This window comes from Hemibagrus wyckioides, linkage group LG13, assembly GCF_019097595.1.
Source record: "Hemibagrus wyckioides isolate EC202008001 linkage group LG13, SWU_Hwy_1.0, whole genome shotgun sequence".
Lineage (NCBI taxonomy): Eukaryota > Metazoa > Chordata > Actinopteri > Siluriformes > Bagridae > Hemibagrus > Hemibagrus wyckioides.
Genome location: NC_080722.1, coordinates 13,239,171 through 13,262,997, shown reverse-complemented (window position 1 = coordinate 13,262,997; position 23,827 = coordinate 13,239,171). Strand labels below are relative to the sequence as shown.

At 35.3% G+C, this 23,827-nt stretch overlaps 2 protein-coding genes across 5 annotated transcripts in view; both read left to right on the top strand.

Moving 5' to 3' along the window:
• The window catches only part of cyth1b (cytohesin 1b), a 45,594-nt gene extending 40,599 nt beyond the window's left edge, over positions 1-4,995 (top strand). The window contains exons 6-13 of one of the 4 annotated variants that reach the window (XM_058405402.1): positions 161-241; positions 468-580; positions 922-1,070; positions 1,205-1,316; positions 2,786-2,862; positions 2,970-3,041; positions 3,150-3,304; positions 3,505-4,995. In XM_058405402.1, coding sequence (XP_058261385.1) covers positions 161-241; positions 468-580; positions 922-1,070; positions 1,205-1,316; positions 2,786-2,862; positions 2,970-3,041; positions 3,150-3,304; positions 3,505-3,583 — 838 coding nt within the window. In that variant the 3' untranslated portion in view covers positions 3,584-4,995. Of the gene's footprint in view, positions 1-160; positions 242-467; positions 581-921; positions 1,071-1,204; positions 1,318-2,783; positions 2,863-2,969; positions 3,042-3,149; positions 3,305-3,504 lie in introns of all 4 variants that reach the window. The other 3 variants (XM_058405404.1, XM_058405406.1, XM_058405405.1) reach the window with 3 other exon arrangements.
• A 699-nt stretch (positions 4,996-5,694) lies between these two features.
• The window catches only part of LOC131363133 (dynein axonemal heavy chain 17-like), a 32,496-nt gene continuing 14,363 nt past the window's right edge, over positions 5,695-23,827 (top strand). The window contains exons 1-51 of the mRNA XM_058405400.1: positions 5,695-6,137; positions 6,289-6,464; positions 7,268-7,460; positions 7,582-7,681; positions 7,772-7,857; positions 7,929-8,054; positions 8,139-8,291; positions 8,393-8,479; positions 8,623-8,790; positions 9,568-9,684; positions 9,785-10,053; positions 10,145-10,340; positions 10,493-10,639; positions 10,735-10,843; positions 11,449-11,552; positions 11,640-11,780; positions 11,881-12,024; positions 12,114-12,287; positions 12,406-12,651; positions 12,741-12,910; positions 13,042-13,264; positions 13,388-13,504; positions 13,606-13,692; positions 14,173-14,325; positions 14,425-14,673; positions 14,764-14,886; positions 15,031-15,378; positions 16,288-16,379; positions 16,490-16,616; positions 16,697-16,849; positions 16,960-17,085; positions 17,198-17,305; positions 17,803-17,934; positions 18,065-18,225; positions 18,332-18,488; positions 18,567-18,671; positions 18,892-19,049; positions 19,138-19,276; positions 19,404-19,631; positions 20,318-20,455; positions 20,782-20,914; positions 21,021-21,148; positions 21,289-21,437; positions 21,598-21,880; positions 21,996-22,169; positions 22,261-22,468; positions 22,576-22,741; positions 22,868-22,970; positions 23,049-23,196; positions 23,298-23,389; positions 23,652-23,813. Of these exons, the coding sequence (XP_058261383.1) occupies positions 5,802-6,137; positions 6,289-6,464; positions 7,268-7,460; positions 7,582-7,681; positions 7,772-7,857; positions 7,929-8,054; positions 8,139-8,291; positions 8,393-8,479; positions 8,623-8,790; positions 9,568-9,684; positions 9,785-10,053; positions 10,145-10,340; positions 10,493-10,639; positions 10,735-10,843; positions 11,449-11,552; positions 11,640-11,780; positions 11,881-12,024; positions 12,114-12,287; positions 12,406-12,651; positions 12,741-12,910; positions 13,042-13,264; positions 13,388-13,504; positions 13,606-13,692; positions 14,173-14,325; positions 14,425-14,673; positions 14,764-14,886; positions 15,031-15,378; positions 16,288-16,379; positions 16,490-16,616; positions 16,697-16,849; positions 16,960-17,085; positions 17,198-17,305; positions 17,803-17,934; positions 18,065-18,225; positions 18,332-18,488; positions 18,567-18,671; positions 18,892-19,049; positions 19,138-19,276; positions 19,404-19,631; positions 20,318-20,455; positions 20,782-20,914; positions 21,021-21,148; positions 21,289-21,437; positions 21,598-21,880; positions 21,996-22,169; positions 22,261-22,468; positions 22,576-22,741; positions 22,868-22,970; positions 23,049-23,196; positions 23,298-23,389; positions 23,652-23,813 (8,112 nt within the window). The 5' untranslated portion in view covers positions 5,695-5,801. The remainder of the gene's footprint in view (positions 6,138-6,288; positions 6,465-7,267; positions 7,461-7,581; positions 7,682-7,771; positions 7,858-7,928; positions 8,055-8,138; positions 8,292-8,392; positions 8,480-8,622; positions 8,791-9,567; positions 9,685-9,784; positions 10,054-10,144; positions 10,341-10,492; positions 10,640-10,734; positions 10,844-11,448; positions 11,553-11,639; positions 11,781-11,880; positions 12,025-12,113; positions 12,288-12,405; positions 12,652-12,740; positions 12,911-13,041; positions 13,265-13,387; positions 13,505-13,605; positions 13,693-14,172; positions 14,326-14,424; positions 14,674-14,763; positions 14,887-15,030; positions 15,379-16,287; positions 16,380-16,489; positions 16,617-16,696; positions 16,850-16,959; positions 17,086-17,197; positions 17,306-17,802; positions 17,935-18,064; positions 18,226-18,331; positions 18,489-18,566; positions 18,672-18,891; positions 19,050-19,137; positions 19,277-19,403; positions 19,632-20,317; positions 20,456-20,781; positions 20,915-21,020; positions 21,149-21,288; positions 21,438-21,597; positions 21,881-21,995; positions 22,170-22,260; positions 22,469-22,575; positions 22,742-22,867; positions 22,971-23,048; positions 23,197-23,297; positions 23,390-23,651; positions 23,814-23,827) is intronic.

Sequence of the window (23,827 nt, the reverse complement as noted above, 5' to 3'; positions counted from 1 at the left end):
TAGAAATTACCTAGAACAGATTTTGAAACTTTTTTTTTCACATACGTTTATCAGTTATGCTTGAGTTTCTGGTGCCTAGTGCTAAAATCTTCTTAACAGTAGTTAACATTTAATATTTGAGTAATTATGTAAATGATATCCTTCATCCTCTTGCTTCCAGAGATGAATTCAATATTAAGATTCTTCATGCTTTTGTGGAGCTTCATGAATTCACGGATCTCAACCTGGTCCAAGCACTCAGGTAAGATATGAAAACCTAGGAATAATGAATATAATGATAAATGAAATTGATCATTCTAGTTATAATTATAATGACAATAATGTGTAAAGCATCAAACATGAGACCTTACAATTAGCATATGGTTAAACATGTGATCAATAAACTGTACATCATATGCAATGCCATTTTTGGTTGCTTTGCTACTGTGATGATCGTATGTGTATTTTTTTGTCATTGTACCATGAAGACAATTCTTGTGGAGTTTCCGGTTACCTGGTGAAGCCCAGAAGATAGACCGCATGATGGAGGCTTTTGCTCAGCGTTACTGTCAGTGCAACACTGGTGTCTTTCAGTCCACAGGCAAGTCTATGCTTGTTTCATGGCAATGGTAATATTTAATTCTGCAAAAGCTAATTTGACCTTTCCCTGCCTAAGTAGTACTCTCCACACCTCCCTCTGCACACTTTTTACACCTACTCACAGTTACTCATACATGATCTTTTTGCTAACCTTCCATATGCACCATGCTCTTAGTGAGACTGAAGTGCTTACATATCTAAAAGTGTCACCGGTTTTGCCCTTTTTGATACATCCATTATGACCATTTTGCTTTTAAATTGTTGTTAATTTTTACACAGACATCTCCATTTAAATGAAAATAATACCGCAAACCTAAAGATTACTTCCAATTTTCTCTGCAGATACCTGCTATGTTCTTTCATTTGCCGTCATCATGTTGAATACAAGCCTACACAACCCTAACGTAAAGGACAAGCCTTCAGCCGAGCGCTTCATAGCCATGAACAGAGGCATCAATGATGGGGGAGACCTACCAGAGGACTTGCTCAGGGTCAGATTTCATGGTTTATGTGTGTCACGTAGTGTGCGTGTGTGTGCGCAAGTGTGTGTTAGTAAGATTATGTTAAGTAGGCATTCCTTTAATAGTGAGTTAACTGCCTCTTTAATGCACGTCCATATCTACAGAATTTGTATGATAGCATCAAGAATGAGCCGTTTAAGATACCAGAAGACGATGGGAATGACCTGACACATACCTTCTTTAATCCAGACCGTGAGGGTTGGTTGCTGAAATTGGGTGAGTGACAAATGTCCACCCAAGAGTGACTTTTAATAAGTTTTTAACTTAAATTAGATTTACATTTCTCTTAATATGGTTGTTGTATTACTTTTTATTAAATTTAAATGTTTAATAAATACACACTGATGTTTTATTCTTATTTTACAACAGTTCTGAAATGCTTGACACAATCACACCAACACTGTACATGGTATAGTGTCAGATCAGCCTGTGTCTCAAGTCCAGTATGTGTAGAAGTCAATAATATACGATAACATAATGACACAAAGGCGCTTAAACCAACTAGGAGTTGGCTAGTTATTTCTGTTTGTTTAGATCGCCATCTAGTGGAAGGTTGTAGAAGTGAATGTGTAATGATTCAGCCATAAATATTTTGCATATTTATTTATTTTTTCCACTTTATTCTGTTTTCATGTTCTCTTTTTCTTCAGGAGGTATGTACACTGGTTCTTCCCATTAGCCAATATGCTGTGCTTCTGGGTGCTTTATGTGGTGTGCTTTGCTCTCATTATTTACTTTTTGTCAATTTGATTTATTTTAAAACCAATATTTCATTTGAAAAATGAAATGGTTTTGTTTCTTATTAGTTCCATAACACTGAGCTATGCTGGAATGTGGCATTTCCTGCACATTGCTCACAATGTGTGAAGCCCCATAATAATGCTACTGCTGTGACCTTGAAGATTAGCTATAAGCCCTTAACTCTGGATGCTGCAGGTTTCCTCATTCTTTGCTCATGATTGCACTTTCTGCAACATAATAAAAGCTTAAACATGTACATCAGAGAAGTTTTGGCAAATGCTGCATTTAAGCCTTATATGTTCTGCAGTTTATTTTGTTTAGCTGCCATAGATCTGCATAAAGGCACATCTTTCAACGTAACACAGTTCTGCTGAGAACCAGAAATACTTATTGTTTGTTAGTTTTATACTAGTCATTGTTTTCTTCTCCCATTTTTGCTTGTGTCCATTATGATTGACATTGGGATGTATGACTTTTGGTGCAATTGAATAACAGGAAAACTCCATGTTTGCATTCTCCTTATGTACCTACATTACCATATAAGGCTTTAAAATCCTTTTTAAAGCATGCTATTTAAAAGTGAGTATGCAACTGATGTCTCATTATTATTTTAAGACATAAAGCAAATTAAGAAAAGTATTACCTTGTGTTGTGAAAGGCATATGCATATGACAGCTTTCACAGTATTTCACAGTATGATTTAATTGAGTCATCCCTCTCTGCGTTTCTTTGGTCATTTTGTGAGATTCTTGTAAATTTATGGAAATGAGTAAACCAGTTATATGCCCATGCACTAATGTAACTTAACCATGCACATGTCTGCTTAACCATGCTGCAGTGCTCAAACCTCATCCTGCTTCATTTCTCTTTTGCCGTCGTCTCGTCCGCTCTCTTGAACGTCTCACTATTAGCATCCGGTTATGTTTTTCCTCACTTTTTTACAGGGGGACGAGTAAAAACATGGAAAAGAAGGTGGTTTATCTTGACAGATAACTGCCTTTACTACTTTGAATACACAACTGTAAGTAACCCATAACTTGGGGGTTTATTCGTGTTCAATGTTTTGAGTTCTTAGAATTTTCTTTGGTGATGAACCAATTATATTCATTATTGACTTTTTTTTTTTAGGATAAAGAGCCAAGAGGGATTATTCCCCTGGAAAATCTAAGCATTAGAGAAGTTGAGGATTCAAAGAAACCAGTATGTTCTCTGTTCTTCACTATATTTATGTACATAGTATACACAATATATACACAATTCCTTATATATGATCATTTACATTAATTGTTTGAATAACTGTCTTTACAGAACTGCTTTGAGCTTTTCATCCCAGACAATAAGGATCAAGTGATAAAGGCCTGCAAGACTGAAGCAGATGGTCGAGTGGTGGAGGGAAACCACACATTCTACAGAATCTCAGCCCCGACAATTGAAGAAAAAGAGGAGTGGATCAGCAGTATTAAGTGAGTGGTCTTCAAAGTTTATTTATCATATGCACATTATATTATTGGACTATGTATTAACTAGAAAATGAGTGTTTTAATTAGAGAACATTTATTTGCCATAATGTACTGATTTAGTAATTGAAGCAGGTCTGCTCCCAAGTATTGCTTACAAAAGTGACAATGTATTGTAACAGAATTAACTTTTCTCTTGTCTTTAGAGCTGCCATCAGCAGGGACCCTTTCTATGAAATGCTCGCAGCCAGAAAGAAGAAGGTGTCCTCTATAAAGAGGCAGTAGATTTTCCTGATTCCTTGAAATGTTGGTGCCCATGTGTATATAACTGCTCAAGATTAAGTGAAGAACACCCAAGTAAGAACTGGCTTGTGATCTCGCAAGTGGACAAATGAAACCTAGAAGCCATAACAGTGGACTGGACCAGTCCTACTCAGGAATGTCCTGGTGTTTTAATGTGGAAATGGTTAACTGCACTGGGAGTTTTGTGAGCCTTATCCGACACTGCTTTTGACTTTGATTGACTTTATGCTTTTTGAGTAAACATGCATACACCCTTATTCTGGGATTTGTATGTATTGAAGGATTATAGCATTGCAGAGGCTCTCAAACTGCAAATGTTACAAAATAATGTGTAAATTCATTATGTATAGCCTGTATCACTCTATGTACATTTTAAATCAGCAGGTCTGACTGTACAAGGCAACTGACTTAAAAGCTGCTGACAAATACATATTTCACTTTTTGTTTCTTTGTTTGTTTGATACGTGTACAGACAGTGGGATAAGTAAATTATCTACGCATCCCCCTGAATATTTTATAAGCTGTATTTCTTGATCAGCTTGCATAATGACATTCATGTGGCTTTTTACTTGCTTGTAATAATTTGATTTGTATTGTCTGCTGTAATATTTTGTCTGCTTTTTCAAATGAACATATTTGCATTTCTCATTTGCCAAAGCTATTTTTATATACCTTCATGACTGATGTAGAGGATTGTTTTCATATCGATTCATCCAGTCTTTTGTTCACAAAAATGAAAGTGGCCTTACATCCTGTAATTTACAGTGTAAACAAGATTTTCCATTTTCTTTTTTTCCCCCTCTATTTTAACTTGGGACTGTTTATCAACTTGTCATTTTTGGTTTTGTTTGAACTGATCCAGTGATGCGCTTAAACTAGGATTTGCATTTTCGTCTCTCTCGCCTTGTGCATAATGTTTGTGCAACAGCACGGCCTGTTGTATGTTTTTTCTTGCTTATATGGGAGAACAATGTTACATTTTAAATATCAAAGTGTAATATTATTATTATTATTATTAATAATAATAATAATAATAATAATAATAATAATAATAATAATAATTATTATTATTATTATTATTATTATTATTATTATTATTATGACGATGGGTTGCTTTGTTTAAATGAATAGAAATGATAGTACAAGATATTTCAGTGTTTAACTTGTTTCTTTGTTGAAGTGCACTGATAAATGAGAATATGAGACCAGGCAATGTTAATTTATCACTTCTGTATATACTTTAAAAATCGGATTTTTGTCTGTGTTTGTATAGAAATATGGGTTTGAGAAGACTTTCTTTGGTTTGATTTTTCACAATTGCCATGTAGTTTCGAGCTGAAATAAAACTCTAAAACAAATAAAACAAACATTTATCGTGTCAGAAATCCACACACATAAATCGTTGTTGGTCGTTTGTTGTTTTTTGGTGAATTTTGGGTTCACACTTAGCTAAGTTATGTCTTTTAGGAAGGAATATTTACGCCTTACACAACACAGCTTTTTGAACCGTTTTCTGTAGCTCCTGCTTAAATATAGTATTAAGAAATTACCACTTTATTTATTTATTTATTTATTTATTTGTGCTTAATGTAAAAAGTCATTAAAGTATTCTCTCCCTGTACATAAGTAAAAACAGATTTATTTAGTCTGTATGACTGTCAAAGTTTATTAAAGCTAATAATCAGCTACAGTTTTCCCGTTTGAAAGGTACAGGCAGCAGTTTCAGGTGAGAGGGGTTGCCAGGTCTCGGCAAAATTTCACAAAATCACCCAATACGCATACTGTAATATGAGATTTTTGTTTGTTTCTTTACGTTTTTAGAGTTTATATGCTTGTGAAAGAGGTTCATGTTATTTTATTATTTTATTTATTTATCTATTTATTTATTTTACAATATTTGCAATAAGGCTTCTTGCCATCGTCTAGCACGCTCCAAATTTTATCTTTTAATATATATCACCCTTACGGAAGAAACGGTTTGTACACCGTAATAACAATAACAAAAACGCCAGCGAACGGTGCGCGTAAAAATGCGACGCTGGCAACTCTGCGCGCGAGAGGCTTTTCTGGAAAATTCCACCCGTACAACGACCGTTACAAAGACGGCTAATGTTTCTGAGGCGTCGGCAGTGGAGTCGGTTAAAATCTATAGTTAGATAAAAGTGCTGGCATCCACTTAATGTTAACCTGAGCAGAAAATATGGATAAGGAAGAACAAAGAGTAGAGTTTTTGCAAAATATCACTTTGACGTTGTTAAGACTAAAGCGAGATAAATGGCAGAAGTTTATCGCGGCGGAGCAAAATCTTTCCAACATCCGGGACTTTTTTGAACAACTGGATTTTTGCCATCTTTTTATTTCACTAAATGCAGCCTCTGACCTTGTCGCTACTCTCACTTTTCCACCCACATTCAAAACCACGACTGTTTACTTCGTGAAAAAAGAAAACGTAGCAATAAACAACAACAATATACGAGACCTTCTCGTTGGAAACTTCGTCGGTTCGCCTGTGAATGCAACGGCTAATGTAGCCGAGGTTAATTGGATCTTTTTTGGAGTTTAGCTAGCATAAGCTAGTTAGAATTGTTACTTGTCAACGCTTTTAACTGGAGGAATGGCATTTAATGGGACGATTATCCAAGCTTATAAGCTAGGCAGTTATATGTTGTACTGCATTGTCTTCATAGGTTATTCATTCGATGCGCATGAAAAAGCAAGTCATGAAGATCGACTTAGGTCCAGAAATGTCTCTTCGTGCGCACGTGCTGAGGAATGAGGTACATGTTGTAAGAGATCGTCTCAAAGGAAGGACCTTCCTCCCGCTACCCGAGAATGCAGACTCCCTGGAGAAAACTGCGTACAGGTCTGGTCCAGTGTAAATGTAATGCATGCACTAGTTTTAAACTGATGTCAGGACTACATGAGTTAGCCAGGATATCTGTAAAATGTCTTGGTGGCAGTTCAGCAATATACACTTATATTGCCAAAAGTTTTAGGACACCCCTCCAAATCATTGAATTCAGGTGTTGGGACAAGTGATTATTTTTTTGTTCAGTGCAAAAAGAAGTGGCTGTTTGTCTCTTCTGTCAAGAAACAGTGTCTGTGTTCAAAGAATATAATCTTCTCTGACACAGAGACAAGTATGCTAGCTTGCAAGGCCAACTGAGAGCAGACAAAGTGTGGAAAAGTAACGATCATTTGTCTGTACGATGCATAACAAAAATAATAAACTATTATAGCATTAGGAGGCATAATAAATATATTTATACTAATCATAATACTAGTAGTCATTCAGGCCCATGTAATTTCCTGTTACAGACCGACCCCATTAAAGAAAGGAAAAACTATGGGGCCCTCACAGAAAAAAAGTTTGGGGACCCCTGCTTTAGAAGACATAATATGTGCTGAAAGATTTTATTGGCATGTTTATTAGCTGTTTTGTCATTTTTATTAGCTTTCAGAGGCTGAATGCTAACATATTTATACACATGGTTTTATCTGTTTTAAAGCCATCTTGACACTGGGATATGGTTTATTGATATCTTTAATAATCTTATGTGACATTTTGTCCTTTGCAAAAATGCACCTGCTATACATTCTAACTTAAACATTACCACGGAATTATTCATGCTTCAGCATATTAACAAAGTCTTCACATTATTACAGACAATCTCATTGCATTGATAGCACATTACTGCATGCTTTTGAGACAGTGATAACTGACTGGACACATAGAGTGGGAAACGTTCTGAGGACAGTCTCAGCTCAACCAATAATTGATGGACTAAATCCACTTCCAAAAGCAGAGTTTGCTTTCTGGTCCAACAGGCTAATGGATCTGGAATATATAAATGAGCAGGTATGTTTCATACGGTCAGGCTATCTGAATAGCTAAAGCATTTGCTGTAAAAGGAGAGGTTGTCAAAACCCACTGTAAGTGTTTAAGTGGTAATAACAGAAAGTTTATGCCTCTTTTATAGCTTATGAACCCAAAGGTGCTAAAAATGGCAGAAATTTTGGAAACGAGTGAAAGCTATTTTATGCCAGCATTGAGAAATATCTACAAAGATGTCAAGGAAGGCAAGCAAACCTGCCCATGGCCCAAAATGATCACATTATGTAATAATACTGTCTCACAATGATGAGTGTTGACCTACTTTAATTCCACAGGTTTAAGAGAAGCCACAGATGTACTCATTTTCCTGAAGCCACTGCAAAAGAGGCTTGATGAAATTGAACAGTTGGAGTATTATTTGGTAAAAAAAAATTCTGTAATTACATGATGGTGTAAAGTTTGCATGTTCAGTTACTTATTCTTTCCTCTTAGTTGCCCTCATCCACTAAAGCTATGATGCACACAGTGGCTCTGATTTGGGCTAATTCAGAATACTACAGTCACCCCGAAAAGATCATAGTCATCTTACAAGAGATCTGCAATTTGTTCATAGATATGGTATGGATATGGAATTTACAGTTTTGTAGTAATTGTGAACAATACATGCACTTTTTAGAAAATGATTTTCAATTTGTTTTGTAGACAAGAAATTTCCTAGATCCTGATGAAGTTATGAAGGGTCTAGAGGGGGAAATAGATGAAACAATTGGAAAAATCAAAATAAGCATTGAGACTCTAGTTACACTGAGAGCAAGCTTTGACCAGTGTAAAATAGATATGGACAAATACTTCAAGGTAAATGTGATACATATGGCCTCATATTTTCTTAAGAATTTTAACAAATTTATATTTCTTGAACAAACATGCTCAGGAATATATTTCTGAATCATTTTCAGAATGGGACGCCAAGGAACTGGGATTTCCCATCAGATCTTGTGTTTACAAGATTAAATGCATTTCTGCAGCGCTTGCAAAACATTGAGGTATGATTAATTATTAAGATCTATTGTTTCATATTTTCATATGCTAATAAAAAGAACCATGTCTAACAAAATTACAAAATGAGCAGCAATCTGCTAAAAGATACAATGACAGATTACGTTATGACAACATTTTTGCCTTCCAGGAGGTCTATGAAACCTCTGTAGAGTTTCTGAAATTGGAGAAAGTTGCATTTCAAGGCATACGAGGACGTGTTCTGGGAAACTCAATTCTCCTCATTTATGAGAATTTTCTTGGGCTCATAAAGATTTTTTCTGAATGCAAATATGATCCAGTAGACACATGTGATAAGGTAGGCATGCAATTGTTCAGTTATTAAGTTTGCAATTAGTTTTACTGAAGCTACTTTTGCCTACAGTCTGAAAAAGTTAAGGAAGGGAGGAATTTGGATCTGAACCTATTTCACTATGAAATATATTATGAGAGTCAGAAATGTCATGGGTGGTAAAATGACACACATGTAGCATGAAAGCTACTAGGCAGCTAGCTACAATTTGAGCATAGGGATGTTAAAGTAACACCCGACAAAGTTTACTTCATGAGGAGAAAAGTAGAACCAGTTGCATAAGTTATTTTTGTCTATAAAGGAATTTTAGTGTCATTTTATTAAAATGGCAAGATGGTTGATTTTAGATTGTGCCATAAATCATATGAATTAGTTAGACCTAAACTATTTATACCACAGTACTGTTTAATGTGAAGTTCTGCTTGGTCAGGATGCATTGCTTAATTTTCTTTAACAGCATGGTTCTTACATTTGTGATGTCTGCTGGGCAAATGACATGTTTATACATGTACACTATTTCTAATATGTTATCATTTTTGTAGAAACAGTTAAATCAAAGGAGATTGCAGATGCTCAATGCAATATATGTCTAATAATTAATGGATTAACACTCTGTTATTGGAAAATAATCAACTTTGGGGTGGTTAAGGCCTGATATGATGCATCACACAGCCCAATTGATTAATTAATTTCCTATAATGGCTAATGATGTTTAATTCTTTAGCTAAACAAATTCTTCTTCTGAAAACATGCTGCATTTAAGAATGTTATTAAATGATGCAGAGCTTTGAGATGGACTTTAAAGAGTTCCAGACACACATTACAGACTATGAGCGGAGGATTGGGACAATCTTTTGTCAAGCATTTGATGACTGTGCATTTCCACAGTCAGCTACAAAGGTCAGCTGCATTAAACATTTAATGGTGTAATACTCAGTAAAGGGGAAATTCAGCAGATTGCTAACCTATTGTATTTACATTTATTCTTTTAAATCAACAGCTATTTGAAATGTTTGGTTTTGTGCTTAAGAGACCTCTACTCCAGTCGCTGATCTCCTCAAAGTGCAAGAAATTGTTTACAATGTTCAGCGTAGAGCTAGATAGACTCAAGCTAATTTATGATGTTCAGATGAAAGCATTGGACATATGTCAAGGAGCACCTCCCATTGCTAAGAATATGCCACCTGTTGCTGGACAACTAAAATGGGCCCAAGAATTAAAAGAGAGATTGCAGATACAGATGAAGAGCATCAGCGCAATTCATCATATGTACGTGTGCATTTTTCTGGTTACAGGTTAAATGATATTGTAACACTACACAGAAAAAATATATCTTTATCCCAATTACACTGTCTTCTAGGTACATGGACAGTGATGAAGTGAAACTTGTTTGCCAGAAATACAATGAGAGGATGGAACTGTTGCATAATTTCTGTGATCGCGTTTATACACAATGGAGTGCCAAAGTTGATACTGATTGCAAGTTCAATTTGGCCCAACCGTTGTTATTAAGAAAACAGAAAAACAACTTCCTTAAAGTTAATTTCAGCAATCAGGTATGTGTTGTTGGTGTTGTTTATTTTAAAAATATGATGCTGTACACATGAATGTGTTTAATAGTTGAAATCCTATGAAGTTTACCTAATGTATTCTGAACAGCCAGTTCAGATAGGTGAGTCCTTGGCAGCATTCTCCTTTTACTTTTCAGCTTGTGGCTGTATTGAGGGAGGTAAAATACCTCACAATGCTAGATCAAGATGCTATCCCTCCTTGTGCAGCTGCTATTTTTGCCAAGCATGAAACTTTCCGAAAATATGTTGCCAGTTTGAACCTCATTGTGTCTGTGTACAATCAGGTATAGATGAAAAGTTATAGTTTTGTCAATGTTTTCTTAATTTTGCCTCTTTAAAGAAAAACAAGTTTTTATGGAAGTTGATTACCACTTTTCAGGTTCAGGCAACACTTCTGCCTGTGGAATTTTCACTAATGAAGGAAGAATTGATGAACTTAGATGAAGAGTTAGCATGTGCTGAAAACTCACTCTGTTGGAATAGTGAAGGTTAGATGTTTATTACCATCATAATTAAATAATATATTTACAGGTTGTAAGTAATTAAGGGCAAATCCAGTAGCTTCTATTTCTGTTGTGATGTACACTTTCAACTTTTTCATTACTGTCAGTTGTACACTGTGGCAAAAAGGGAGTACCCTGTAGGGATGATTATTTTTCATATGTTTGAATTCTTCAGAGACAGTGAGAAAACAGTTGCAAGTCTATGCGGAATTGCTATGTTGTCTAGCCAGAACATTTTTTCTGTACAGTTATGGTTAAATGTAAGGTAATGTGGAAGTGTGCTGGCTGTAAAGTTAAAAATTAATACACCCAGGATGGGTCACCAGTCCATTGCAGGGCACCAATCACACATTCACACACCCATACACACACAGCTAAATATAGCTAGTCCACCTAAATGCATGTTTTTGGGGAGGTGGGAGGAACCTGAGAACCACACATACATGGGGAGAGCATGTGAAAATCAGCATAATCTGATCTCAGGAGTAAACTTGAGGTGGCAATACTGCTGTCACCCTAAAATATGTCTTGCCATTAATCAGTGGTAATGGCACATGGTTCAAACTCATTTATGCTGTTGTTGTATTCAGGTATATGGGAGTATATCCAGAAAATGACAGACTCTATTCAAGATGTCCAGAGCAGGATTGAACTGGCCAATTGTAATGTTAAAAGAATGCAGGACATAATGAATGTAAGTGATAAGAGTAGAATTATTGTAAGTGAATTCAGCAACCTTGCAACAAATCCTTGCAACAGCTACTTTGGAATGCCTTTACAGGAATGGATAGTGACTCCGATGTTTGAAAGAAAAGACAACAAAATAGATTCACTTCTTGACTTAGAAGGAAGATGTGTTGCTCTACAAAAGAAGTACAAAAGCATTACAGAATCTGGAGAGAAGATTCATGCCTTGATAACAGTACTGAACAATAGAATTTACAAAAAAATTCAAAATGTGTTAAGGTTATCTAAGTGTTAAACATGAACATTAATATTACACAATTTTTCATTATCCCCAGGAAAATAAAATTATATTCAGGGCAAATGAATGCTCAGAGTCTTGGATAAAATATACAGACTACATTGATGATAAAGTTCTTGATGGATTCTACAAGGTCATCTATGTGTCCCTTGATTTTCTACTTAAGAATATGTGTGCAGAGGTAGGAACTCTCAGAAATTCACAGGGTTCATTAAGCATAAAATACTTTTAGCATGGTTTGTTAAAAATGATTACTTTTTGTTTGAACAGGCTGAACATCCCTTATTTGAAGTGTGTTTTGCACTAGAGGATGGAAATACTGCCTTTCACCCATCTATGAGTTCAGATGGCTTCTATTATCTGGTTGAAAACCTTATTTATGATGTCTATTCAACTGCCGCACTTATCCCACGTATATCTATGACAAACAGAATCAGTTACATGGTAAATACATCTCATTGCATATGCTAGTATAAATAGCATATAATTATTTGATTTTATTGGTGGGCAAGATTCTGTTTATCTCAGGCATGTTATATGTAATAAAGCTGTTGCTTGGTAGGTGGAACTTGAAGAAATGTCTGTGCTAACAGACATGCGTAAAGAGTTAATGACTCGAGTGTTGAATGGAATGAAGGATGCTCAGGATTATCATGAAGTCTTTCACAAGTATGCCTATCTCTGGAAGGATGATCAGGATAAGGTCATGGAGCTATTCCTAATGTATGGCAAACTGTTCAAACTTGATGACAACTGTTATGAGAATATCCCAAAAAAATCAGCAACACTCAAAGAATTCAAAGAAGCGGTAATTAGAGTGTATCATATTGCATACTTGATGCCAGAGATTTTTCAGTTTTTGCCTATGTTGTGTAATTATTCTCTATGTTGTGTAAGGTTGACACCTATGAAGAACTCTACACTGAAGTGAAAAAACTGAAGAACACAAAGATATTACAGCAGTGGCTTCAGGTTGACTTCAGGCCATTCAAGCACACGCTCCTGAATATCATCCAGAAATGGAGCTGTATGTTTAAGCAAAATCTTTCTGATGGTGTTACTAACAGGTATTGTTTAGCCCAATATAATTAATCAAAGTGTTTATCATGTTAATCTAGAAATATAAACAGTTGTTTGAGTGAATTCAGTTATTTATTCAGCAGTGACCTGGTTAAACTTGTGACTTTCTGAATTTTAGCCTGAGGGATCTGGAAGCTTTTATTAAGGAGGTAAAGTTAGGCCTGACTAAGATTGTAGTAGAGGGAGACAGTGAAAGCCTGGTGGAGGTAATGGGACATCTGTTTAGAGTGAAAAACCAACAAGTGACTACTGACACCATGTTTGACCCACTGAAGGACACCATTGTATTCCTAACAAAGTGTGGAAAGAAGCTTCCTAATGAAGTCCATGCACAATTAAAGGCAAAACTGTCATTGCCACTGTTTGTTATTTAATTATGTAGTTTAATAAGACACATATAATAAGAAATATTCAAAATTGGGCAAAATATAATTTTATTAAAAGTGTGTTTCCTAAATTGGCAGGATTTACCAGGGCACTGGAATAATCTGAAAAAGATGGCTTTGCAAGTACAAAAAAATGTTCTTCCATTTCAAATGCAGGAAGGCAATATAATTAAACAGATGTGTCAGCAATTTGAGGTATATATATATGAAAGTAATAATTGCTAGCACTTTATATTGTACAAAGATAATATAATACATTTCATTTAAAATAAATTTCTATTTACATCTGTATACAGATTAAGCAGCTCGAGTTTCGCGAGAAGTTCCAACAGCAGCCATTCTTTCTATTCTCTTTTAAGAATCCCTATGAAGCCATTTCTAAGGTAAAATTTCCCAAGTTTCTTTTTCTACAAATTGTTTTGAACTAGAATTTTGCACACTGGGGTCTGTATTTAGAATTGAAATATGATGTAAGACACATGTATTTAGTATCTGGTTATACATAAGATCATTCAAGTTGATTTTCTGCATGCACCATACAGATTATACAGGTTACCTGTCTGTAAATCATGCCTCTGAAGTTGCCAGATTCTTCTTGATTTTTAAGTGTGTCAGAGATGGGTCTTTTCAGTATCATCTAAACAGACCTCTAAACATAAGCACTTCTCTAAACATAAGCACATCTGAGTAGTAGTTAGGTCTTCAACTAAGTTTGAGGAATACTGATTGTGATTTGTGTCATTTTGGTTTTAAAATCTCATTAAAATGGTTGACATCTCCAAATAAACCCAAGGTGCAGATTTAAGTGTTATTAATAACCTTGCATTCTTACAAGTGTTTAAAGGTTTTGTTTTATATTGCAGGCTCAGAACACTGTCACTGCACTTGAGGCTGAAATGAAGCACTTGCATAAATTGGCAATCTTATTTGAAGTGAATATCCCAGATGACAAACAGCTGAAAGCTTGTCAAAGAGACCTTGTTTTGCTGAATGAACTATGGGACATGATATACTTGGTAGAAGCTGCACAAATTCCCCCTAAAACCTCCATTATAAAGTGTTTGTGCATAGACTTTAAATTTCTTCAGTATATGAGAAGTTTTATTATGCCACAGGTTAAAAGGTATATGGATGCCTGGAGCAGAACTCCCTGGAAAGACGTACATGTAGATGACATGATCAGGGACACTAAGAAGTATGCCAAAGACATCAAGGGTCTAGATAACGAAGTGAAATTGTGGGATGCTTTCAAAGGCTTGGAAAACATGGTGAAGAACGTAGTAACATCTCTGCAGACAGTAGGAGTTCTTCAGAGTCCAGCCATCAGAGACAGGCATTGGCAACAGCTGATAATGGCAGCCAAGGTGGTTTAAAATTCAACAATTTGTATACATTTTGGAAGAACTGCTTTTCTTGCTTCATGTTTCATGAAAGACCCTGTAATTTTTCTATAGGTGGATTTTAAAATTTCAGAGGAAACTACACTTGAAGACTTAATGAAGTTGAACCTTCATAAGATTGAGGATGAAGTCCATGGAACTGTTGACAGAGCTAAAAAGGAATTGTGGATGGAAAATGTAAATTTATCATTTGAGAAAATTTTGTGAATCCCTTCTTGCACTTTTATAATGCTTTCTATAGAATTGTTACCACACCCAAGTAGATAAATATATCCGTTTTATTAATGGGTGCACACTGCTTTAAATGTGTTTTTCTTGTAGATACTGCATGAGCTTGAAAATACCTGGAGTGATTATCTGTTTGAGTATGTTCCTCATGGTCGCACAGGCACCATGCTTTTGAAGCAGAATGAGATGCTGGTGGAGACATTACAGGACAACAAGGTCCAACTCAGTTCACTCATGGCTTCCAAATACATTGCCCAATTCCTGGAGGAGGTGTCAAGTTGGCAGCAGAAACTATTCACTGCAGACTCAGTCATTTCTACCTGGTTCCATGTGCAACATACATGGTCTTATCTAGAATACATCTTCGTTGGCTCTGAGGACATCCGTTCACAGTTACCAGAAGACTGCAGACGTTTTAATGCCATTGACATTGAGTTCAAGGTGTGTGGAAGCCAGAAGTGTATCAGGTCTCTTATATGCTACTTAGCAACACCAATTTATTTTAAGTCAAATCAAGAAAAAAATCTAAGGCAGTATCATAATTCTATTATAAACATTAATGTTTCTGATTTGTTTTATTTATTTACTCACATTTATGTTATTTTATTGCTGATATATACCTAAATTTTACAGTACAGTACTTACAACCTGTGCAATAATCTGACATAATCTGAGAAATGAAGCATGGCATATATGTATATATACCACACAAAGATATTAGTTGTTATTAGTCCCAGGTCATCTGGAATTGATTAACAATAATACACCATGGCTATAATAGAATATTTGACTTAATGGGAACTAACTTGTCTGCTGGACTTTCCAGAATATTAAATCTAACTGTAATCTGTTAAAGTGCGCTGTGTCCTTTCTCTGTAAATTAACAATTATCACAGTTTTGTGGTTTAAGCATAATAGCACGTTGCAGACCATGCACTTATATGAAAATAATGCACTCTGCGTCGGTGTTATGTTCCATTACAATCCAGCATATATTATTTTCATATAACTGCAAGTCTATAGTATGTTGTTCCTTACATTTTCAGACCCATTTCATTCATGTTTTTTAAAAACACATTTCATTTCAATAGACTTAAGTTAAATTAAATTTGATCGAAAACAATATGATAGAATTTTTTGTCTTCCCACGTGTAAAGAATAAAATATATGGGAAGAATAAAATATAACATCTGCATTTTATTGAACTTTGTGGCAGGGAAAAGAAAAATCATTTTGTATTAGTAGTATTTGACTAATGAATTACTGTAGATTTTTATAAACTGTGCTTACTGTCAACTGCAAATGGCTATCATTACCTTTGGCCTGCTTGGTTTTTATCTTGCCTTTAAGGAAATAATGGATGATGCCATCAGGACTCCAAAGGTGATTGAGTACACAAATAAGAAAGGTCTTCTAGAGAAGCTGGAACATTTAGAGGCTAGGTGACTGTCTACTTTTTTCAAGATCCTGCATATAATTTTGCCTGTTTAGTCTTGGTCATGTAGTTTTGCAAAACAGGTAGAAGTAAAACTCCAAATGTTCACTTTATCAGGTTGGCAACATGTGAGAAGGCACTTGTAGAATATTTAGAGATCAAACGAGTTGCTTTTCCTCGATTTTACTTTGTGTCCTCTGCGGATCTTCTAGATATATTGTCCAACGGCATCAATCCTGTTCAGGTGACCATTGACAAAATTTCTTTGATTGTGTTTATATATTGTTGCATTCTTTGCCTAACATATCACCTGTTCTGTTGTAGGTCACCAAACACTTGTCTAAACTCTTTGACAGCATATCCAATTTGAAATTCCAACTTGATGAAAATGATAAACCTCTAAAACAGGCACTGGGAATGTACAGTAATGAAAATGAATATGTAAAATTTGATAAGGAATGTGACTGTTCAGGGCAGGTAAATTCTCTTTAAAAAAAAAACCTGTGAAGGTGCATGTGTGGCCATATGTTAATAATTTCGACAGTGCAGAAGAATATCCCACTTGTGCTGTACAAACTTACAAACAGGTAGAGACATGGTTAAACAGATTATTGGAACGAATGGTGGAAACGTTGCGAGTTGAATTTGGAGAGGCTGTCATAAGCTATGAAAAGAAGCCCAGAGAACACTGGCTCTTTGACCACCCAGCACAGGTTTAATCAACTATTCTGTATATTCTTCTCACTTAAATTTATAAGTAACTTTTGGTACTATGTCTGCCCTTTACATATTGTTTTTACAGGATTGTTACTGTTTTATGTTTAGGTTGCTTTAGCTGCCACTCAGATTTGGTGGACCAGTGAGGTGGGCAATGCTTTAGCAAGACTTGAAATGGGTTATGAAACTGCCATGAAAGATTACTTCAAAAAACAGGTTTGTTTTTATTATAGTTTCAAATCAATCCAAACCAAAGATGGCAAAATATAATGAGATAATAAGATTTTTTTGGAAACCCTAGTTATCAAGTGATTTATTATTAGCACTTATTATTATTAGTGATTATTAGTGATTTATTATAAGCAATGTAGGAAAAACTCATTATCAAGCACTTATTATTAAGCACGTCTTAGTGTGACAGATGATGGTCTGTCACACTAAGACGTGCTTAATAATAAGTGCTTGATAAGGAGTTTCTCCAACAATGAAAATAAAATACTAACTAAATAAATATTTACATATAGTGATAATCACTAAAAATAATAAGACAGAAATGTCCAGGAACTCCCTACTTGATACAAATGGATTTGCTCTTTAGGAAACTAAATTCATTCAGATGCAGTTTCAAACTATTTAGTATTGCATTTATTTGCTGTACTATTGTCATTTGATTACAAAGCCTTTGTTACTATAAAAAGATTGGTTCCTTTTAGGTTTTGCAACTAAATGTCCTGATCACTCTGCTGCTTGGTGAACTTACAAAAGGAGATCGCCAGAAGATTATGACTATCTGTACAATTGATGTTCATGCTCGGGATGTTGTTGCTAAATTGATTGCCAACAAAGTGAGTGAAATCCATAAAGGTCCTCTATGGAGTCTGTATCACGCTTTATACAGTATGTGCAACATGATTAACAGGAATTAAGGAAATTGATACAAATAATAACACTAGCCTTGTTTTCTGTTAAAACCAGATCGACAGTGTTCAAGCATTTATGTGGCAGTCTCAATTGAGGCATCGCTGGGATAACGATAGAATGCAATGCTTTGCCAATATCTGTGATGCACAGTTCCAATACTCATATGAATATTTAGGAAACACTCCTCGATTGGTTATCACACCGCTAACTGATAGGTATATATTGCTATCCATTATAATATTGATATGTAGGAAGAGATTGTCTGTATACTTTTGTCTTCTAGATGATTTTTTTTTTATTATTAATGTTTTGTTGTAACAGGTGCTACATTACTCTCACCCAGTCTCTCCATCTCATTATGGGAGGTGCACCTGCAGGCCCTGCTGGAACTGGGAAGACAGAGACAACCAAAGATTTGGGGAGAGCCCTGGGCATTATGGTGTATGTGTTCAATTGCTCTGAACAAATGGATTACAAGGTATGAGAAGTGAAAATGTAGTACATACATTTATTGAGAATTGTCATATTATTTAAAACAAATTATTATATTTTTAAGTCTTGTGGAGATATTTACAAGGGCTTGGCCCAGACTGGAGCATGGGGCTGCTTTGATGAGTTCAATCGGATATCTGTAGAAGTGTTATCTGTCATAGCAGTACAGGTTTGATTTTTGTATTTTATTTAAGAATGATCTATTTGTAACAATACTACTCCTACTACTACTTCAACTACAACTACTATTACTACTGCAAATAATAGTAATAATATTATTCAGTAATATTCATGTGAGCAGATCATACTGTATTTGAATCTAAATCCCTGTGCCAATATATGCAACACTACAAACTATTACAGTTTTTCTATTATGCATGAAACTTCAGGTCAAGTCTATACAGGCTGGCATCAAAGGGAAACAAAGCACCATTGACATTGGTGGGCACATCATTAAACTGATCCCAACTGTTGGTGTTTTCATCACCATGAATCCTGGATATGCTGGCCGTGCTGAACTGCCAGAAAATCTCAAAGCCCTTTTCAGGTGCAGGATCATTTTCCTGCTCACAGCTCAGTTCTATGTTTCAGTACCTGCTCAGTAACATTTTTGTGTTTTCGTGTTGGTTGTACAGGCCATGTGCTATGGTTGTTCCTGATTTTGAGCTAATTTGTGAGATTATGTTGGTGGCAGAAGGATTTACTGAAGCCAGGATCCTAGCCAGGAAATTCATCACCCTCTATAGCCTGTGTAAAGAACTGCTCTCTAAACAGGTATTATTATTTATATTAATTTAAAAGGCTGTGTTTAAATAATCTTGTATCATAGTAGGGATAGTTCCTACCTCCCTTCTATGATATTGCTTCTCAGTGACTTTCTTCTCTGTCTCTGGATTCTTAGGATCATTATGACTGGGGACTGCGTGCAATTAAATCAGTGCTTGTGGTGGCTGGATCCTTAAAGAGAGAAGACCCAGGCAGACCAGAAGACGAGGTGTTGATGAGAGCCTTAAGAGACTTCAACATTCCCAAGATTGTGATGGATGACAAGCCAGTCTTCATGGGACTTATTGGAGATCTTTTCCCTGCTCTTGATGTGCCTAGGAAGAGAAATATGGAATTTGAAAAGGTTGTTGAAATGATCCCAGATTTGTAACCATCTGTGCTTTATAAGGTAGCATGTCAGTCTAAGGGATTCCAATAGATCAAATCCGCTGTACATCATAGCAACAAAGAACTTCCCCCTGGTGGTTATCTCCAGTAGCAATGAAGTATTTTTAAGGATAATATAACCAAAGTCTTGCTTTTAATGACCTTGTGAATAAATATCAGAACCCTCACATATCTTTTACTAGTACATGTTCACATTTTTAAAAACAAGACACAGATGATGGCATTCTATTCCATTAAATTGTTTTCTTTATGAATAGTTCTTTATAATGTTAATAATGATATTAAACATTAAAAACATTATGTTTTTAATATTGGCTTAATAATAACACATTTTAGGTTATTAAATAATATTACGTATAATAATTTATTTACAAGAGTCTATACCCATATGACATTACAGTCCCCAAATACAACAGTATTTCAGCCAGTGGGTTGCTTAAGTCTGTTTGTTAATATTTATGGTTACATAAAATTTAATGCTGATTTTCTATCTGAATGTACCACCAATATGTAAGTTTAAGAAATTTTCAACTTTTTGTCTGTATTTTTCTATCATTCTTTAGTGAGGTTTAGGGATTTAGTGAATGTATCAAGAATGAATAGAGACATTTATATGACCTGTAAATCTGCTCATATCCTTAGCTGGTGAAGCAGTCAGTGTTGGATTTGAAACTACAGGCTGAGGACATCTTTGTGCTAAAGGTGGTTCAGTTGGAGGAACTATTAGCTGTCAGACATTCTGTCTTTATCATTGGCAGTGCAGGGAGTGGCAAGTCTCAGGTCCATACATTACTATGGTTCTCTGCTTCTAATATACAGTAAAGCGTATATATACCACTAATATACCAGTTAGTATAATGCAAACTGCATGCAAAATCATCCATCATTGTGTTACTTGAATAAGTGTTACTGCCATCAAAATACCTTGTCAAAAATTGTTTTTATAATTAGTAGTATTATTATTAGTATTTCTGACAATTCTGTAAAAAAAAAGTTTTGTTATATTTTTTAATTACTTAATTAGGTTATTAACTATTATATATTTAATTATGTAATAAATATGTTAGTATTCTTGTTAATCAGTAGTTGTTTCTTTAAATGGAAAGGTTTTGAAGTCTCTAAACAAAACATACCAGAACATGAAAAGGAAGCATGTTGTAGTGGATTTAGATCCTAAAGCTGTTACTTGTGATGAGCTCTTCGGGATTATCACCCCTACTACGAGAGAGTGGAAAGATGGTACATTAAATCATTGTTCCTATTAAGTAAATGGTTAATTATATTGTATACTAGCAAGAAAACTAAATTTGTTGATGATTCCTTAGTATCTGCTTTTTTTTAAAAGGTCTGTTCTCGTGTGTCATGAGGGAGATGGCTAATATAATTCATGACGGGCCTAAGTGGATTGTTTTGGATGGTGATATTGACCCCATGTGGATTGAATCCCTTAACACGGTTATGGATGACAATAAGGTATGTATACGGCACATCACACATAGAAATTTCCTCTGTGCTTGTACATTGACATTATAGCTAATTATCATAAAAACAGGATTTTATTATGGCTTAATAAATTATGCACATATTGCTGTCTTTGAATTTGGTGTGTGCAGGTGTTGACTCTGGCCAGTAATGAGCGTATTCCTTTGAATCCCACCATGCGACTAGTCTTTGAGATCAAAGATCTTCGAACTGCTACTCCTGCTACAGTGTCTAGAGCTGGAATTCTCTTTATAAACTCTGATGACCTGGGCTGGAGTCCGTGAGTTTATAGTGCATTTATTTTAGATTGTATTAATTTACCAAAAGTATAGATAGTATTCAGATAATAATCAGATAAAAATAGAAACAGAAATATATAATATGGTGTGTGTATATAATAACCATGTGTCTGTAATAACCATGCGAAAACAATCCTTTAGACTTGTGAGGAGCTGGATTGAGAAACGAGATATTCAGTCAGAGAAAGCATTTCTGTTCCTTTTGTTTGAGAAGTATCTGCCATCTTGCATGGAAAAGCTCAAATTCAGTTTTAAAAAAATCATCCCAATCCCAGAAATAACACTAGTTCAAACACTACTGTATCTCTTGGAGTGCTTTCTGATTCCTAAAAACATTCCACCTGACTCCAGCAAAGACCTATATGAGCTTTACTTGGTTTTTGCCTGTGTATGGGCCTTTGGAAGTTCCATGGTTCAGGATCAGGTGCGATATCCTCTTCTGATTAAAGGATGTTTGTTCAAGAGATCTTAGATCTTTTTTGATCTATTCATATTTATTTGGAAATGTAATAAAAGTGATATACCTTTCTTTTATTTAGCTAATTGATTGCCATCTGGAATTCAGCAAATGGTGGGTCAGTGAGTTCAGGACCATCAAGTTTCCATCAGAGGGTACAGTCTTTGACTATTTCATTGACAGCGAGTCAAAAAAATTCATTCCATGGACAGAAAAAATACCTAAATTCACTCTTGATCCAGACATTCCTCTGCAGGTTAATGAAAGGTTTCTAAGGTTTACATACCTAGAATAAACAAACAAACAAACAAAAAAAACATGGTAGAATATTTAAATGTTTCCCACAGGCCTGCTTGGTTCACACTGCTGAGACCATTCGTATACGTTATTTCATCGATGAGTTAATAGAGAGAAAAAGGCCAGTGATGTTGGTAGGAAATGCTGGCAGTGGAAAGTCTGTGCTCATAGGAGACAAATTGCGCAGCCTTAGCACAGATCAGTATATAGTTCAGTCTGTGCCTTTTAACTTCTACACTACTTCTGCAATGCTCCAAGGTGTGCATGCCTCTAATTAATTAGATTTTTGTTTTATTTGTACTGATGTTTAATCCTCTAATTTGTTTGGTAAAGAATTTCATTTTATTGAACCTACGATTTAACAGCCATTTTGGAAAAGCCTTTAGAGAACAAAGCAGGTCGTAACTACGGTCCCCCAGGAAAAAAACGTCTTATCTACTTCATTGATGATATGAACATGCCTGAGGTAGACAAATACTTCACTGTGGCTCCACACACACTCATCCGCCAACACATGGATCATGGCCACTGGTAACATTGGTGTATTTCCTTATTACTTGTTTAGCCACCTATATTCTCCTTTCTAGATGAATACTAATACAAATAACACTTTTATTTTGTATTCAAACCTTATTTTCAGTGTTTTCATTTTTCTAGGTATGACAGACAGAAACTTACACTAAAAGACATCCAGAACTGCCAGTATGTGGCTTGCATGAACCCCACTGCAGGCAGTTTCACTATTGATCCTCGACTACAGGTATGATTTGAAGGGTACAGGTACAGTTTCTCTAAAAAGACCTATTTTGTCTGTACATTATTTTGTTGTCTTTCACAGAGGCACTTTTGCGTGTTTGCTGTGAGCTTCCCTGGCCAAGATGCCCTGTTCAGCATCTACAGTAGCATTTTTTCACAGCACCTAGACATGAAAAGATTTTCTCCTGCACTAAAGAATTTCTGCTCAACATTTGTTAATACAGCTCTCAGTGAGTTTGATTTTATTTGGCCACTTATTGAGATTTAAACTGATTGAAATGTAAAGCAGAACTGATTGAATATGCCTATGTAATTTCATTACCTTTAACAGTGTTTCATCAGAAGATATCGACTTCTTTTCTTCCCACGGCTGTCAAGTTTCATTATGTATTTAATCTTAGAGATCTGTCCAACATTTTCCAGGTATGTAATTTCACCTCCCAGGTAAGGTCATATAAATATAAATAATTTGTCAACAAATTTGTGTACTAGCTTTGCTTCCTTAATTTTTTTTTCAAATACTAACAACTGCAGAAAGAAATATTTTTCATTTTTTTTACTGACAGGTAAATTTACCCCATATATTTACCCAATGACCTACATTCTGACAGTATTGAGCATGGAACTGTATTGGAATTTTTTTTACAATGATGTAAACATTTATTAAACTTCTGTCTGGCTACAGGGTTTACTGTTCTCTAGTCCAGAGAGTGTGAAAGTTCCTTTTGACCTTATCAGAATCTGGCTACATGAATGCAATCGAGTCTATGGAGACAGGTTAACGGATGAAAAGGACATTGAACTCTTTGAGAAGATTCAGGAAGATATCTGTAAAAATTGCTTTGAGGTAGGCCTGTTATG